This window comes from Heterodontus francisci, chromosome 2, assembly GCF_036365525.1.
Source record: "Heterodontus francisci isolate sHetFra1 chromosome 2, sHetFra1.hap1, whole genome shotgun sequence".
NCBI lineage: Eukaryota > Metazoa > Chordata > Chondrichthyes > Heterodontiformes > Heterodontidae > Heterodontus > Heterodontus francisci.
In genome coordinates this window covers 195,856,316-195,873,188 of record NC_090372.1, presented here as the reverse complement: position 1 = coordinate 195,873,188, position 16,873 = coordinate 195,856,316, and the positions used below count along the sequence as shown (strand labels likewise).

Genomic DNA, 16,873 nt, shown 5'->3' with positions numbered 1-16,873 from the left:
AATTAAAAGAAAAAAACTCTCTGGCTAGAAATGATTTAAAAGGTTATGTATTGAAAAGATTCAGCTCTCATGAGTAACTTAATAAAAGTTATTGGACTACCAGAGTACTTTTCAAACATTTATTTTTTAAATTTGCTTAGTAATGCAAGGGATTTTAATGCTGTGGAATTTTTTTTTTTAATTTTAAGCATCCATTGTTGGCATCAAACACTGCCTGGGTATTTGTAACATGCTAGATGCTGAATAATGGTCCATATTTTCTCCCTCAAAAAACATGCCATAACTAAACCTCAAAGGAACATTCCCGACAGCATTTTTCCTCTCATTTCTTGCATCAACCAACCCTGTGGCATCTCTTAAGTGAAATACCAGTTAGTGAAAATTAATGGCTTTTTTTAAAACAGTAAATAGAGTGAGATTTTCTAGGTCTCAGAGGCTAATTTCAGCTCCAAATTCTTTTGTACTTTTTGTTGGCAAATCTAATGTTCAAAATAGATAGGGTGGTACACTGTTTAGTCATTAGACTTTTCTTGCACTGTGCTATGCACAATGTGTTATCTTATTGTTAGAATGGAATTTATGCAACCTAGCCTGTACCTTTAAAGCCTACATAGTCAATTGACTCAGATTTCATGGTCACCGGCAAAGTCAAGGTGTTTGCCGTTGACCTCGAATAAAGTTGCCCATAAAGATTTAGCGATATCTGAGGCATGGATTTCCCCATTATTCACTTTGAATGTGGCGCTAAGTTAAGGGAATCTCCAAGTGTTCACTAACAGTGATGTCATGAAGCAGGAAAAGTCACCAACCGCATTGAAGTATCCTCACAGACAGCAAACCAGGAAGTAAAGTTCACTATCATTTTAATTAAGATTTTAGAAAGCAAAATAAATGGGACATGTACATGGTATTAAAGCAGAAACTGAAAAATCAAACTAACTTTAAAACAATTTCTGAAAATGTTAATTTTTTTTATTGTAATGAATTTGACATTCCACAAATATAAAATGAGGTTTAACAGCAGTAATTATGAACTTAGTATGCAGTTAAAACCCTAGTTATGCCTGTTTCAACAAGGTGTGACTTTTTCAAGGGTTTTTACAGCGAGACTAATAGCTTACAAAAGTGTCAGTTCGTCAATTCAGTGATTTCTGCTTGACTGCGAACAGCGCACCCTCTGAAGAAGTGTCGAATCATTTCCAGCAACTTCTGGATTTTCTTCACATGTATAATGAAATGTGACACCTGAAGCATGACTGATGCTTCCTAGGTGCAAATTATTTATGGGTAGACATAGAGAGATAGGTCAGCACTCCAGATTTTGCATACTGCCTAATTCACGTTTGTGTGTCAGACGTAATGCCAGAATGCTTGCACTGGCCTTCTCAAAAGTACAGCCAGTGTTCTGACATGTAAGTGACCTGAACATTCTTTTCAGAAATGTAAAGCAATTACAATCTGTAGGCTTTAAAGGAACACATACCTACGCTTACAAAAAAGAAAAACAGACTTGCATTTACTAGTAGAACAGTTCATTGGCCTGGAGTTTCCTTCCTGGATGCAACCTGAAAATGTGCCCCATGTTGCACCTATTTTACTGATGTTCAGTTCACCCAAGCATCCTCGCAATCTCATTAGAATGCCCTCAAAATGGGTGTAAATCAGCATATTAATTGTCGGGGGAGCCAATCAAAGTGCTGATCCCTTACTACAAATTTTCATATTCAAAGAAGAAATATCAGTTTGAACTCTTAACACATTTATGCACATCAGACACAGCATGTTTAGGAATTTGCTATTAGGAAAGCTTTTCAAGTTTTAATATGACTTATGTAAAAGATCTATTAAAAGAAACAGAAAATACCAAGCACATCATAGTGAGGATGAAGAAAAATTTATCATTCAAAAAATTGCAGTTAAAAGACAAGAAAAATGACTCCTTTTGCTCTGGTTGCAATGTTGAGAACCCCTGAACAAGTACAATTGGTGGATACTCACATTTGAGAATTGAGGTGATAGACAATTTTGTGGGTGGATATTTGTTTGGATGAAAAGTTTGATGGATGGATGTAGAAGATTGAGGAGACTTGGGAGTATTGTAGTTACATTACCCACTCTTTTAAGCCATGTAATTTGTTTGCATCCAGATTATGGCTTTATCTAGGTGCAAATGCAGAAGAAATTCCAGATCATCATATTCTACATTGAATGGCACTTATTGAACAGCACATCCTCTGACTTACCATGAACAGTGCCCTGAGAGTGATTTTTGACTATTTCCAGATGATGAACTCTTAACTGTTGTACGTTTTGGCATTTACCAAGTGATATTCAAATTGGTTCCTGATATATTTGAAAATCTGTGATAAATCTTAATTTTCAAAGTGCCTCTGAAGATTGACTGTGTCTATATTTCCCCCTCCCCCCCCCCCCCCCCCCCACATTTTAGGTGGTTATTCAGCGGACCATGTGGTCATTAAAATATTCTGGAATGTGGTGGAGAGTTTCACTAATGATGAAAAGCGCAAGTTGCTGAAGTTTGTTACCAGTTGCTCTCGACCACCTCTGCTGGGATTTAAGGTATGGGATAAAGACCTTTTATAAGTATTCTGCACATATTGACTTGTAAATATTTAGATGGAATCTAAATCCCAATTTCTAAACTTTCTAGCAGCATAGCAGAAAGCTGATTTTCTCCAAGTCTATGGATAAGTTCTGAATTTGTTTGAAGTGCCACTTTGATAAGGATTTGACTTCCTGCTACACTGTTTAAGCATACAAGAACAGAGAGCCTCAATTCAATTATAAAATTTGTAGCATAATTATATATTTCTCACAATGTTCCTGGGCCTCTGTTGCCTCGTCGTAGTGTTGTTGTCTCTGAAACTAGGAGCATAGGTGTATATGTGCAGCTGTGTCAGCTCTCTGCACATGATGCTAGAAATTTTGGATTCACAGTTTAACTAGGGTGTAGAAATTGCATCCACTGAAGCCCAAGGGATTCCTGATTTCTTTAATTTCCTCATTCTCACTGGACTGTTGGTTCCCTATTATTTAGAATCATAGAATGGTCACAGCACAGAAGGAGGCCATTTAGCCCATCGAGCCTGTGGCACCTCTCTGCAAGAGCAATTTAGCTAGTTCCACTCCTGTGCCCTTTCCCTGTAGCGCTGAAGATTCTTTCCCTGCAGTTGCTTATCCCTTTTGAAAGCCATGATTGAATCTGTCTCCACCACACTCGGGCAATGCATTCCAAATACTAACCACTCACTGTATAAAAGATTTTTCCTCATATCACCATTGGTTCTTTTGACAATCAGTTTCAATCAGTGTCCTTTGGTTCTCGATCCTTCCACCAATGGGAACAGTTTTTCTCTATCTAGACTCCTCATAATTTTGAACACCTCTATCAAATCTCTTCTCAACCTACTCCCCAGCCCCAGCTTCTCCAATCTAGCCACGTAATTGAAGTTCCTCATTCTTGGAACCATTCACGTAAATCTTTACTGCACCCTCTTTAAAGCTGTCACATCCTTCCTGAAGTGTGGTGCCCAGAATTGGATACAGTACTGCAGTTGAAGTCAAACCAGTGTTTTATAAAGGTTCATCATAACTTCCTTTTGTACTCTGTGCCTCTGTTTATAAAGCCCAGGATTCAGTATGTCTTTTTAAATGCTTTCTCAACCTACCCTGTCACCTTCAACGATTTGTGCACATATGCCCCCAGGTTTCTGTGTTCCAGTACCCCCTATAGAATTATACTCTTGAGTTTATGTTGCCTCCCCTCGTTCTTCCTACCAAAATATGTCACTGGGCACCTCTTTACAGTTCGCTGTACTTTCAAGTTTTGTGTCATCTTCAAATTTTGCATTTGAAACTTAATGTTTTTTTTCCTGGATGAGTACTTTGGTTTCTTTTTGCACTGAGGGCTTATTCCTATATTTATCCTTGAATAAAGTGTGTAGTGCAAATGTAACTCTTGGCAAACCAATCTCACTGCTCCATTTTATGAAGTAAGCTTAATAACATTAAAGCTGACATGAACTGATTAAAGCTTGGTAATTCCATTTTACTTTGACTATGTAACTATATTCTTTACTCCTCTTTTGAATGTAAATTGTATGTCAGTTCATACAGATACATCAAGTGTCAGAGTCAATTATCTGTTTTATCCAGTATGATTCTACCCTATCATGAATCATTTGACCATCTTATTTGCAGTAACAGCATTCTAGCAGATTATTATAACCTTTTGATGGTGTCAATTCACATTCACTTTAACTGTCAGTGGTGTAATTAAGGGAAAATGTAACTGTAGGGCCAAGTACTTTGAATATGAAGCTCTTGTATGTGTCATGTGGTGAATTCTTCTAACTTTGCAAAGTGAAATTTAGGGTCTGCTCTGAGGAGCCCAGGAAACAGATGCATTATTCAAATCATTGCATAAGCAGTGTTATCAGTCAGATTTCAATGAAGTGTAATACCAAGCAAATGAAATTTTCATACATCATTACTGCAGGTGGCCCTTTCTCCCCCAATGGCATTTCAGTAACGATTATTTGTTAGTATGTGAAGATTTTGTACCAAGTCCTCTTGAATGGTGAAAAATACGCAGCAATACAAAATCTGACTCTTATCCTTACCACCTTAAGTTGTGAGCAGTACAGCACTCCGGGTGGTTACTGGCTAGTCACTGATAGTAATGGAGCAATTTGAGGTATGAATTTAAGACCATCACAACATTAAACTGTATTGCTTAATTATAATAATTCTTTCGGTGGATTGATACCAGTTGCAACAGGAAAAAAAAACTCTGAAATGCGTACTGATCGATTAAGACATCCTTGCAGGAGCCATTATTGATTTGCTGCAGACAATCAAAAGCAGTAGTTTTATTTGGATACAGTTTGCTATTTTATGATTGACACATTTAAGCAGGTGCTTCCCACTTTGTTCATACCACATGCTGAAACACTATGACCAAACTTAACTTGTTCTCTCACTCATGCAGTTTGGAGCATCCCATGACCATGATAACAGAATCACAGAATCGTTAGTGCAGAAGGAGGCCATTCGGCCCATCGTGTCTACACCGGCTCTCTGAAAGATCAATTCCCTTATTTCCATTCCCCTGCCTTCTCCCCATAACCCATAACAATACAATTGATCAAATCCTGACCTTGCCAGCGATGCTTACATCCGATGAAAACTAATATATATTTTTTTAAAACGTGTTTTAGGTTAATTCAATGTGACCAGCTCAATAGCCTTTTTTTAAAAAAGGCATCCCTAATATGTTTTTTTAAAAAATCTGGAATTAAAATCTAGTGTCTGCAGCAGTAACTATGGAACTACTGATTGTCATTAAAATGGTTCACTCATCTTTAGAGAGCGAAACCTGCCATTTATACTTGGACTGGCATGCGTGTGACTCCAGACCCACAGCAATGTGGTTGACTGTTAACTGCACTCTGAAATGGCCCAGCAAGCCACTTTACATCAAAACTGCTATGAGAAACTATAATTCACGTGGTCTGCAGTGATCCAAGAAGGCAGCTTGCCACCGCCTTCTCGAGAGCAAAATTAGGGATGGGCAACAAATTCTGGCCTTGCCAGCCACACCCACATGTCAATAAATAAAAAAAATCTCTTCTGTATCCTCTCCAAAGCCTTCACACCCTTCCTAAAGTGTTGGTGCCCTGAATTGGAAACAGTACTCCACCTGGGGCCAAATTATTATTTTATATATGTTTATCATAACTTCCTGACATTTGTATTCTGTGCCTTGATTTATAAAACTCAAGATCTCATATGCCTTAATAGCTGCTCTGTTAGCCTGTCATACCACCTTCAAAGAATTGTGCACAAAACACCCCTAGGCATCTATCTTTCTTGCACCCCCTTTAAAATTATATAATTTAGCTTGTATTTTTTCTCCTTATTCTTCCTAACAAAATGTATCACATCACACCTTTCTGTGTTGGATTTCATCTGCCATGTATCTGCCCAATCCAGCAGCCTGTCTTTCCTCTTGAAGTCCATCACTGTTTACTACACTTCCAAGGTTCATGTCATTTGCAAATTTTGAAATTGTGCCTATTCCCTGTAGCAGGTCATTAATGTATTGTCAGGCAAACCCCCCCACCTGCCAAGACTGAGGCACACATGATTTCACCACATGAACATTAAAACTTAAAATGGCAAGCCCCTGACTGGAAAGATATTTGCATAGTGACCGACAGTGTTGGAACAATGGGGACCCAGTCGTTGCTTCCCCAATACACAGAAGATGTGGTCAGACCAGTTTTGGTCACATGACTGACGGACTGTTGGAGGTTTTGAATTTGAACTGTGCGCGCTCCCGGTTGGAGCTGAACCTCCTCTCCAGTCCTGCCTGCCTCCATCTCTTTCCCACGGAACTGAATCTTATGAAAACACGTGAACCTCAAACAGAGAAAAGTCTCTTACATGAACAAGTTTTAAGAAGAACACTGGGCCCCGACCAATAGCAAGACTACCTACAATTAAGTGAGGTCGAAGCACAGTAAACAAGAAACTCTACTGATATTGCCTCAAAAACCTCTGTACTATATTTTCCTCTCTTTTCTGTCCCGATTTGCATGTGTGTATCATGTGTGCATGCTAGCGTGGGCGTGTTGTATATCCGTAGGCATTAACCATATTAGAGTTTAAATTTTAATAAAATTTCAACTTTCTTTAAACCTCAGCAAACCTGTGGGGATTGGTTTCTTTGTCTTATAATTGGAAAGCTGTGAACAAGGATTCACAAAGAGGGCGCTCAAAACACAGTGTGTTTAAAATTATACCCTGTTAGAATAAGACCAGGTAAAGACAGCAAGAGACCCCTAGACACCTTTCACACCTGGTCGTAACAGTATATAAAAGTTTACTTTATAGTTGTATCATTTTGTATGAATGTAGTGCTTTTAGTAGAATTAACTGAAGTAAAATGCTATGTGATAAATTGTGAGCTAACTTGAGTCTGCGTAATGTCTAGCAGCAATTTGAAATGCTGTTTTGAATTTTCTTGAGCTTTTATATTTTTACAATGCAGTGCTATGCATATCTTTTTCTAGGTACTTATCCAGAGCATGATAACGTAGAACTAAGCTGTAAAAGTCTCCCTTATTGTGGTATGATGTTATAGGCCTTCCAATTAATACCCACTGATCAATAAAACAGGATGAATTTGCAAGATACTAATCACTTAATGCGAGAAGAATAAATAGCTGTGATTAAGAAGCATTTGACTAATCACTTCCAAATAACTACTAGATAAAAGTGCCCAAATTGTGCTTATCTAGTGTGTGCATTCTCCTGACTGAGTTGATCCTTGTTAACCTTTACAGTTCTTGACCCTTTATATTATATTGCAATTTGGGACTCTTCATGTCAGTCAAGAGTGTTAATATTTGAGACAACCAGAAATGGAAATCATTTTTCAAATTATTATACATAGTTGCATACCAAGTATATTTTTTATAAAGCTGAGTTTGCATCCAGATATTGTAATGGAAAAACTTACAATCTGTCTCCAGTAATATAAAGATATTTGTTTCAGTAAACTTTTCTTTTTCCTTCCTACAATATTTCTACAAGCTTTTAGTGTCGCACAAAATGTAATCTAAACGCAGAAAGTTTCACAAAAATTAGAATATTCTAATTTATGGCATATTTCAATATCCTGAAAAATGATAATCCCAAGACTTTTTTTAAAAAAAGGAAAAACGTGTTGCATTATTAGAGATACTTAGATTGTATTAGAAACATCTAATTGTTGTGAATGCTGGACTTTGTAACACGATTGTTTTAAAAATATAATTTTTAAAATTTAATATGGAGTCTGTGAAGTCCGGTGACCTCACATCCCTTCTCAAAGACAAGATTGAAATCTTGATTACCAGGACAACAGAGCACAGATCAAAGACTTTTTGCTTTGAAAACCAGAAACTGCAGGGGTAACACCTGAAGAACAATGAGTGTCGCCATTGGACGACTTTTGGATTGTAAACAAGGAATCAGTGATTTCTGAGGATGCAAATATATCAAGCAACTATTAACACCTGGGAACAATGGAAGGCTCAGGTGGCTCTGCAGAAACCAAATTTCTGGGCTTTGCATATTGGAAAAGTGCAATAAGTTATTGACTTTTGATTCCAGATAAATTTAACAGATTTTCTGAAAGCAGACAGGTTGTACAGAAGATCAGCGGTGGCAGCCTCTGATCAGGCTCTAAGAAAGGAAGACAACCAGTGGTGGCAGCCTCAGAAGGGTGAGGCTGCTCCCAGCGAATACTGTCACAGCGAAAGGCTGCGAAGTCTTCAACCTGTTTTGAAAGCTGAGGATTACGAGGAAGTGAAAGAATCACCACGAATCGCTGTATTCACGGATGTTCAGGTCGAAAGTGCTGAGAAGTGAGCAAAGAGGACACTGACTTTGAGAAAGGTCTGGGGGATTCAACCCATTGCAACTGGGAGGAGATTGAGACTTCTAACCGCAAAGGATTTCGCCAACAAAAAGGATTGTGTAATGTATAAGTGCGGTGTGAGGTTTTCAACTGTTTTAACTAAGTAAAGAAAATACTTTTCTCTGTAATTTGGGGTATCAGCTACTTACAAAGTACTATTTAGTTAATGGGAATTTGTTTTAGTTTAGTTGTAATAAAAGTCTTAAAACATGAGATCTTGTCGTATAATTCTTTAAATTGGTCTAGGGTTCATATCTCATTTTAACACTAACGGTCCCGTTGATGTTGTAGCACTAATGGTAAGGAAAGCCTGTGCATTCAGCAATTTGTATGCTTTTTCCTTTTTTCTATTCTCTCCTGACTCCATCCAAGCTGAAATCAGTTAATTCAGTAGTGCAACTTTCCTAGACTATAATGGTTCAGCTAGCTACTGTAGGTAGTTTTAATTTTGGTGCTTTGTAGTCGAGATCATGAAAAACCTAAGTCTATAATTTTGCTGTTAGCGAAAGGGTGCCAATTTTATCAATGTGAACACTGCTGTCCTATTATCTGAACATGAAGTGTCAAATTTAAAAGTGTCTTGTGTAAACCCGTTGAGCCTTCCTTTTGTGGTACTAACTTCTCATCTCTCCACAATTCTCAATCTGAAGTGAGCTACCAAATGCATTTTCAAGATGTGTCGACAACATGCAAAGACTAATATAGAAAAACACAGATAGATGAACATGTGTAATATAAGTAGACAGATTTATATATGCACTGAGGAGGCTGAATTGCCCAGACTAATGTAATGTGAATCAGAACACAATCTGCCAAGCGTATAAAGCTTTCTAAGCCATCCATTTTTAGCTGTTACTACTTTGCATTCATTTTCACCAGCAGTTTCATTGCTTGATAAGCATTCTGCTCAGAGGCTGCACTTTGACTTTGCCCTGTACTAATGCTGCCTTATCTTTAATTAAGTGCAATAAATGTCCAAAAATTCATTAGAAAAGAAATAGCACTGTCAACGCTAATCCATTTTAGAAGATGATTGAAATCTTTTTCAGAAAATCATCTGTTCCAGAATAACGCATCCTGCAGGCAATGATGGTTTAATAAGTTAATAGGCAGAAAAATGGGTGGTTGTTAGGAAAGTTCAAGGGGGCCATTTCACCACAGCCTTAAATTGCTAAGTCTCTGCTGTACATTAGGATCACTGAATAAATTGACAATACCCCTGCCAACTGCAAATTTCTGCGAAGTATCATTTAATTTTGCATAAGAGTTTATGATCCTTTTTACAAGAATTATTAAGACGCTATCTGAGCAGGAGTCATGACTGTGTTTTAAAGGCTAAGGAGCTGCAGGATATTATGGGAAATCCAGAATTCCTAATCATGCAGTCTGTATAAACTGTACCTGTAGGTATTCATTTTTAATTTTTGCCTTACAAATTCTGTTCTGAAGAAATTAGCCATTTTTGCTCATAAATTGCATTGATGCTGAACTGTAATTGGACCCTTAATATTTTTACATATTTCATTGAGCAATATTCATAAAATACTGTTTTCCTGAGTTTGATAAATGAATAAACTAGCCTTTTGCATTCAACTAGGTAAACGTGATTGTTTATCACAAAATGCGATTGGGCTGAAGCAGCCACCAAGGAACTGATAACACGTATTTGCAGACACACCTTCCTTTTTTCTAAAAAAAAATGATATTTGGTTAGAGGTTCTATACATAGCTAAATAAGCAATTGTGCAGTAATGCAGTAGTCTTGTTTAGTCATTGCAAGCAGTTCTGCTCTTGTGGTCCTGTAATTTCTCTGCTCAAATTAAGTTATGAAGAAAGACTGAAATACTGGGATAATTGGAACAAAGAAGGCTGAAGAGGATTAAAAAATTCTGATATAGTAAATCGGAAAGACTTTCGTCTGGAGTCAGGGATGAAGGGGTCTTCCATTTAAAATTGAGTGTAAGAATGTGGAGGGAAGCTAACAGAAGTTTCTTTATGCATGAGTTATTAGATTATGTAATGCTTTGCCTCAGGGGTTGAGGCAGAGGCTATTATATCTTTTAAGGGATGAGCTGATAAACATTTGAAGCACAATGGCAATATGGAAGAGACTCAGGCAGAGGGATTAGCTTTGTATAGCTCTCAGAAGGCACTGGCACAGACATGAGGGGCTGAATGACCTATACTGTAAACGTTTATGGTCCCATTACCAGCCCTGAAAAAGCTACTGCTCTCTGGCAACAGTAACTTCAGATGGAAGTCCTCTTTCAAGGCTTTGCTATCTCATTGTCCTCCAACACCATTGCTATGTTTTTACTTGGTGATTTTTTTTTTAACCAAAGTTTTAAATTCATCAGGTAGTAAATTAACTGTTAAGATTATCTGCCATCTGGTTGACCATTTCAGGTAAGCCCATTTTTCTAACATTTACAGAAGAACCTCTGTTTTAAGGATGACCTGGTGAGGATTTTGCATCAGGAGATGGATTTCATTATGGGATAAATTGATATACTGGAAGGAATGGATTTGATTTGACAATTTCCAGAAATCTTCCACAAATCAGTTTACAAAAAAAGAGGCAATTAAATATCTATGAAAAGATGTGCTCTACATAAATACCATCTGTTACAAGCTCTTGTCAGACCACATCATGACTACTGTTCATTCTAAGCAATGAGATATTCAGACATTCTGAGACAATTCAAAAAACAACCACACGGTTGATCCCCAGCATCTAAGGTCTAAGTTGAGAAAAGACTATGGAAGCTTGGGTTTTTTTTAGCCTTGAATGAAGGAACTGAGAGCTGATCGTGTAGAGGTATATACAATAGTAAACAATAGGGAAAAGTTAAATCCAGAACACTAGAAACTAAACAGTGATAGTCACACAAAAATTAACAATTTCTTATTTGTAAAAGTCAAAGTTAAGATGCTGTTCTTCATACACAATGTAATTAACGCAAGGATGAACTTTCAGCTAGTGTAAGCAAAACCCTAGAATCATTTATGTAGTAGTGTTCCTTCATTATGTTTGGGAGGAGGTGGCAAGAGGAGATTTAGGATCTTTCAGGATGGCTGAACTAGAATGAGCTAAATAGTCTTCCTCATCCAAATCTTCAATGTTAAAGTAGCCAGATCAACCAGCTTCAATTGTTGGGAAAGGACCAAATTGGAACCTTGTAAATAACTGCTTCTTGACAGTTGAAGCTTTTTAAGTTATTTAAACTAGTGATCTCTAAAATTTTACTTGGTTGTACAACTTCTGTGAACATTACTCAATGTTCTAAATAAGTAATAGGCTTTGAAATTTAATTTTTGAATCAGTAGTGCTCCCCTGAGAATGTTAGAATGTTTCTTGAAGAGTTTAAATTATAATCTTGATTCCTATTCATACTCTGCCTACACCTAGAAGGAGGGTTTTTTGGGGGATGTGAAGTAAAACTAGCTGGGATTACTGTCTTTTTAAAAAAAAAAACTGCTATAATGGTTTATTTGTAAATGGACAGCATTGTTTTCTTTGTAGAAATATAGTGTAACCCCATTTTTAATTTTTCTTTAGGAACTGTATCCAGCATTTTGTATACACAATGGAGGAACTGACCTGGAGCGATTACCCACAGCCAGTACCTGCATGAACCTTCTGAAACTTCCAGAGTTTTATGATGAAAATCTTATGAGGAGTAAATTACTTTATGCAATTGAATCAGCAGCAGGCTTTGAGCTAAGCTGAAGTAAAAATGGCACTGCTGATAGCTGTGTGAATGATGGATAGTGCTTAAGACATGTATCAACAATCAAAGTTCTCAAAATGGACTTCAACTGAAATTGTGTAGAATCAAGAAGAGGTTTTAATGAAGTGCACTGCAAAGATAAGGCTTCTTTTAATCAAATGTTTGTAGCTCAGATGGATATATGATCAATTGGGTACAAGTTGGGAGTTTTTATTGCTAACAATGGAGACTACATACTGGGCAAGAGGCAGTTTAGCTGTGATGATCAGATCATCACTATACATTAACAGGAAAAATAAGCCTGTGCTGGGTGACATTAACCAAAGATTCAGCAAATGTTATGTGTTGGTCAAAACAGGCAATAAAGCAAGCCATAATAATGGAAGATATTTGCATTTAAAATAGGCCTCGCCTCACCAGAAGCCTGTATTTATAAGGCAAAATGTGGCGAACATAGTTTTTTTGAACTTCATACTGGTTTCTTGCATTTAACATCATGGTTAGGTGGAAGCACATAGACCATGTAATGCTGCATTTAACTTTTTTAAAGTTGCACATTTCTTACAATCTTTGTTTTAAATCACAATTATGTCCCAGTATGGAACCCAATAAAACAAAATTGCAATTTAAAGCCTAGATTAAAATTGTATGGTGTGACATTGCGTGCTATTAATATGGCCCTTCTGCAAAACTGTGGTGTGAATTCTGAATAAGAGGCGTTAATGGTGGATGAGATATTATGTGGACAGGAGATTACTTTTCTTGGTTGCAATAGGGTTAAGCTTGCTCATACAAATCGCTCCATTAGGCCATGTTAAATGTTTTTGAGACCAGGATTTAGTCAGCAGTTTATGTAAACAGAGATGTGAATACGTATATGTTTTCTCTGCATCTGTGAATACTATGTTTTTGTTCTGTATCTGTACAGTTTTTCCTTGTGTATTAAACTTCTGTGGTATCAGAATGGTCCTTACTGTTAAATGAGTTATAAGTTTAACAGCTATTAAACCAACTTTAATAATGGAACTGGTGTGTATCACATATTTGCATACTTTGTATTCCATAATGAAAGTTAATTGCTGTAGATCACATGTAAAAATAGGGTTTAAAGAAAACAAAGATGCTCCTCCTGGGTACTGGTTTTCTTTTGTAAAGAAACTTCTTTGATGCTAACAGTATTTTAACACTATGGTTAATTACTAAATATCTTTATAAATTTATCTGATCTATCCTTTATTCAATAAAAGGATTTTTATGGGGACAAATGCTGAAGAAGCATAGGGTATGGTCTTTATTTTGAATAGTCCAGAGTTTTGAGGAACACTAAGGTTACACTTACAAAGCTAATGAATACTGGATTCAAAGACAGTAATGTGATCTCACATATAAACTATTTACCAGAATCAATTCTCAATCAAGTAAATGTGTTTATAATGTCAGTCATTAGTCATGTGTGCATTATGAAACCTTTATTACACTGGACAGTTCTGATGCAGCCTTCCTGTTTTCTCTATTTTCCAAGTCTATATTCTTCCAGGATTTGTAAAATTAGATCTGATCAAACCTACTGATTCAGGTATCATTATCAGCTATACACCATGAATATAAATTCTGAAAAAAGCTAATAGAATGTTGGCCTCTATCTCAAAGTAGTTGGAATACAGAGGTGATACTATTGTATAAGAACCTTGGCACTATCTGGAGTACTGCATATCAGCATCAGCCCTCAGGATATATATATTTGCTTTGGAGGGAGTATAGTGTAGATTTATCAACTATACCATGGCTTAAAAAGTTAAATAGAAGATGGGTTGCATAAACTTGGCTTGCATTCCCTTGAGTTTAGAAGTTGGTCAAATCAGTGTTTAAAATAATGGGATTAGATAGGGGAAACTATTTTGTCTGTGGGAATCCACATCAAAGGGGCATAAGCTTAAAATTAGAGTTTAGCCCTTTAAGACTGAAATTAGGAAGTACTTTTTCATAGCAAGGGTCATGGAAATCTGGAACACTCTTCCCCAAAAGGCTATGGACGCCGGACAATTGAATTGTTCAAGATTGAGACCAATAGATTTTTGTTATGTAAGGGTCTTGATGGATATGAAACAAAGGCAGGTAAATTGAGTTGAGGAACAGTTCAGCCATGATCTAAATGAATGGAAGGAAAGGATTGAGAAGAGATGGTCTACTCACATTCTTATGAACGCCATTAAAGTTCTTTAAACTTGTGGGTTTTGTGGATTGAATCATAAGTAGAATGTCTTTCACATTGTTACAGATGACTTTGGATGCACATCTGAACCAGTCCAGATCATTTTTGAATACTATAAATCACCACTCTCCACCTTTCTAATCCAAGAAGCTTCAATTTACTCTTGTCCTTTACTTGTTGCTCTCTTCTGTCTTTATATCCACGTAGCCATATTTCTGTTTAGCACCAACGGCAAGTGGAAGTTATGTAGAACCTTACTGAATGCTTTTTAAAATCTATTAATTGTATACACTGCATCTCTTATCTATCCTCATCATTTCTTCAAAGAATTCTACAAGCACATTTACCTTTTAGCATTGTGTGAATGGGGTCTAAAGAGTTCGTTTCTCCATGAGCTTCCAGTGAGAGTGCAATCTTATTAGTTGATACCTGAGATTGTCCGTGTATCATTTAGTTTTTAGTTTGACGAATAATTCAGCAAGGTGGAAGACATTATCTGCAACTTGTATGTTATGCAATGACATTGAAATTTGCAGGAATGCAAGTTTTTGCTAATCTTACAGATTTGAGGGGGAAATTGGAAGAAATAGTATGAAATAGACCAGAGGTTCTCAATTGGGGGTCTGGGAGAAGAGAAAATGTGTAGAAAAAAATTAACATAATGCACCAAAAATCTGAGTTGGGGCAAGCAGTGCCCAAGATGTCTCATTAATCAAGGAATGCCATTCAATATGAGCCAGGGGCCAGAATTTAACGGTGAAGCAGTGGCCCTGCCCACTGGCTAGAAAGCCGGGGACGAGCCCACCTCCACTGGGCCTGAAAGCTATGCTGCTATTTTACATAGCTTAGGCCTTTAATCGGCTTCAGTTGGGACTTCTGCCCCTCTGAGGCAGGAAATCCTGCCACCAAGAGCTGTCAGCCAATCAGAGGGCTGGCAGCTCTTTAGTCCCAGCAGTGCCACACGAGGCCAGCCTCCAAAAAAAAAAGTGGAGGTCAGGCCTCGCCGGGGACAGTCGGCTAGGCTCTGGCGGGGTGGGGGTGGTGGTCAGAGTGAAAAGCAGGTGGAGTTGTTTTAGCTGGGAGCCCCCGGTCAGACCGCAAGGAGACCACCATGTATTACTAGGGGGCCCCCTCTGCTGCTGGTAATATACCAGTGGTGGCAGGCAATTAACTGGCCACATTAGGGTCTCAATTGGCCTAAGGAGGGGCAGGCCGTTTGCCACCTCCCGCACTACTGGTAAAATAGCGGCGGTGGCAGGTAGGTGACAGGTCTGGTGCCTGCCCCATGATTTTACACTCCTCCCACCTCTGAGCCTGCTCCCGGAAGGGGGCACTAAATTCGAGCCTGGGCGTCTGTTCGCACAAATTTTGGTTGAAGCGTGAAGGGAAGAGGAAAAACAGTTGGTCCATGCACAAGGCAGCAGTGTTCTGTTGGGACACAGCATGTGGAGAAAGGCCCCGAAGGGAGGTAGGGCAAGGAGATAAGACGCTGAATCTTAGCCCAGCGAACGGTACTGAGAATTGGTGCCAGAGAGAGAGAAGCTTCATTTTTTTCCCCCCAGTGACCTGATTCAAATCAGTTGTCAGAATTCTCCATGTCTTTGTTCTCTTTGCACTTCTGATTACTCCTCGTTTCCACCCCTTGCATCTGATTTCACTCTTCTGCACCGCTTCTCTCCCCTAATCAATCAATTTTCGTTTTTCCAGTTGTGCTATGTCTTGATAACTTGATGGGCTTCTATGAATCATCAGGCTGTCCAAATTGCAGCTTCTAGCAGTTCTCATTTGTGATTGCGATCTTGTTTCTGAAGAACCAGATCCAGAATCTGAAAGAATCCTGGGAAAAACTGTTGGTGTTTGTGAGATTAAAATCCTATTCTGAAACCAAAACGTTGTCGTAATATAAACTAGAACCTAGTAATTTAATTTCATATGTTTCTACTATATTAAACACTCATTTCCTAATTCCAAACCACAAACCATCCCCTTAGTGGTACATTATCAATAAAGCAGCTGCACTTTAAACTTCAATGAACAAGTCAAGATTTGTTATTTTTATGTTCGTAAAGCAGCAGCTGGCAAGGGCTAGGCCTGTGCCGGATGGTCACAGCCATTGCACGAAAACCCAAAATCTGTAAAAGTATTTATCTGTCTTTGGAGTCACTGTATGCATGTTCTATTTGAGTGCAAAAGCACTGGTCAGGAAGGGCTTTTCAGTTGCTGTGGAACAGAATTGTATTAAACTAAATCATTAATAAAGATATTGTATGTATATTATGATTTTGTAATTCCTTGAATGAATTTCTAAAAGTGGAAAAGTTGCAATTGAGTTACTGTCTGCTGTACCATTGGCAATTCGAAATATGTTACTGGACGCAATTATACATGTTATTTTAAAGAAAAATGCTTGCTCAAAGTCCAAAAAACTTGCAATTTGGAAGG

The 16,873-nt window shown here is 37.7% G+C and overlaps 1 protein-coding gene across 1 annotated transcript in view; it reads left to right on the top strand.

Moving 5' to 3' along the window:
* ube3c (ubiquitin protein ligase E3C) overlaps positions 1-13,245 on the top strand; it is a 258,339-nt gene extending 245,094 nt beyond the window's left edge. The window contains exons 23-24 of the mRNA XM_068053400.1: positions 2,450-2,580; positions 12,048-13,245. Of these exons, the coding sequence (XP_067909501.1) occupies positions 2,450-2,580; positions 12,048-12,218 (302 nt within the window). The 3' untranslated portion in view covers positions 12,219-13,245. The remainder of the gene's footprint in view (positions 1-2,449; positions 2,581-12,047) is intronic.
* Positions 13,246-16,873: the final 3,628 nt, after the last annotated feature.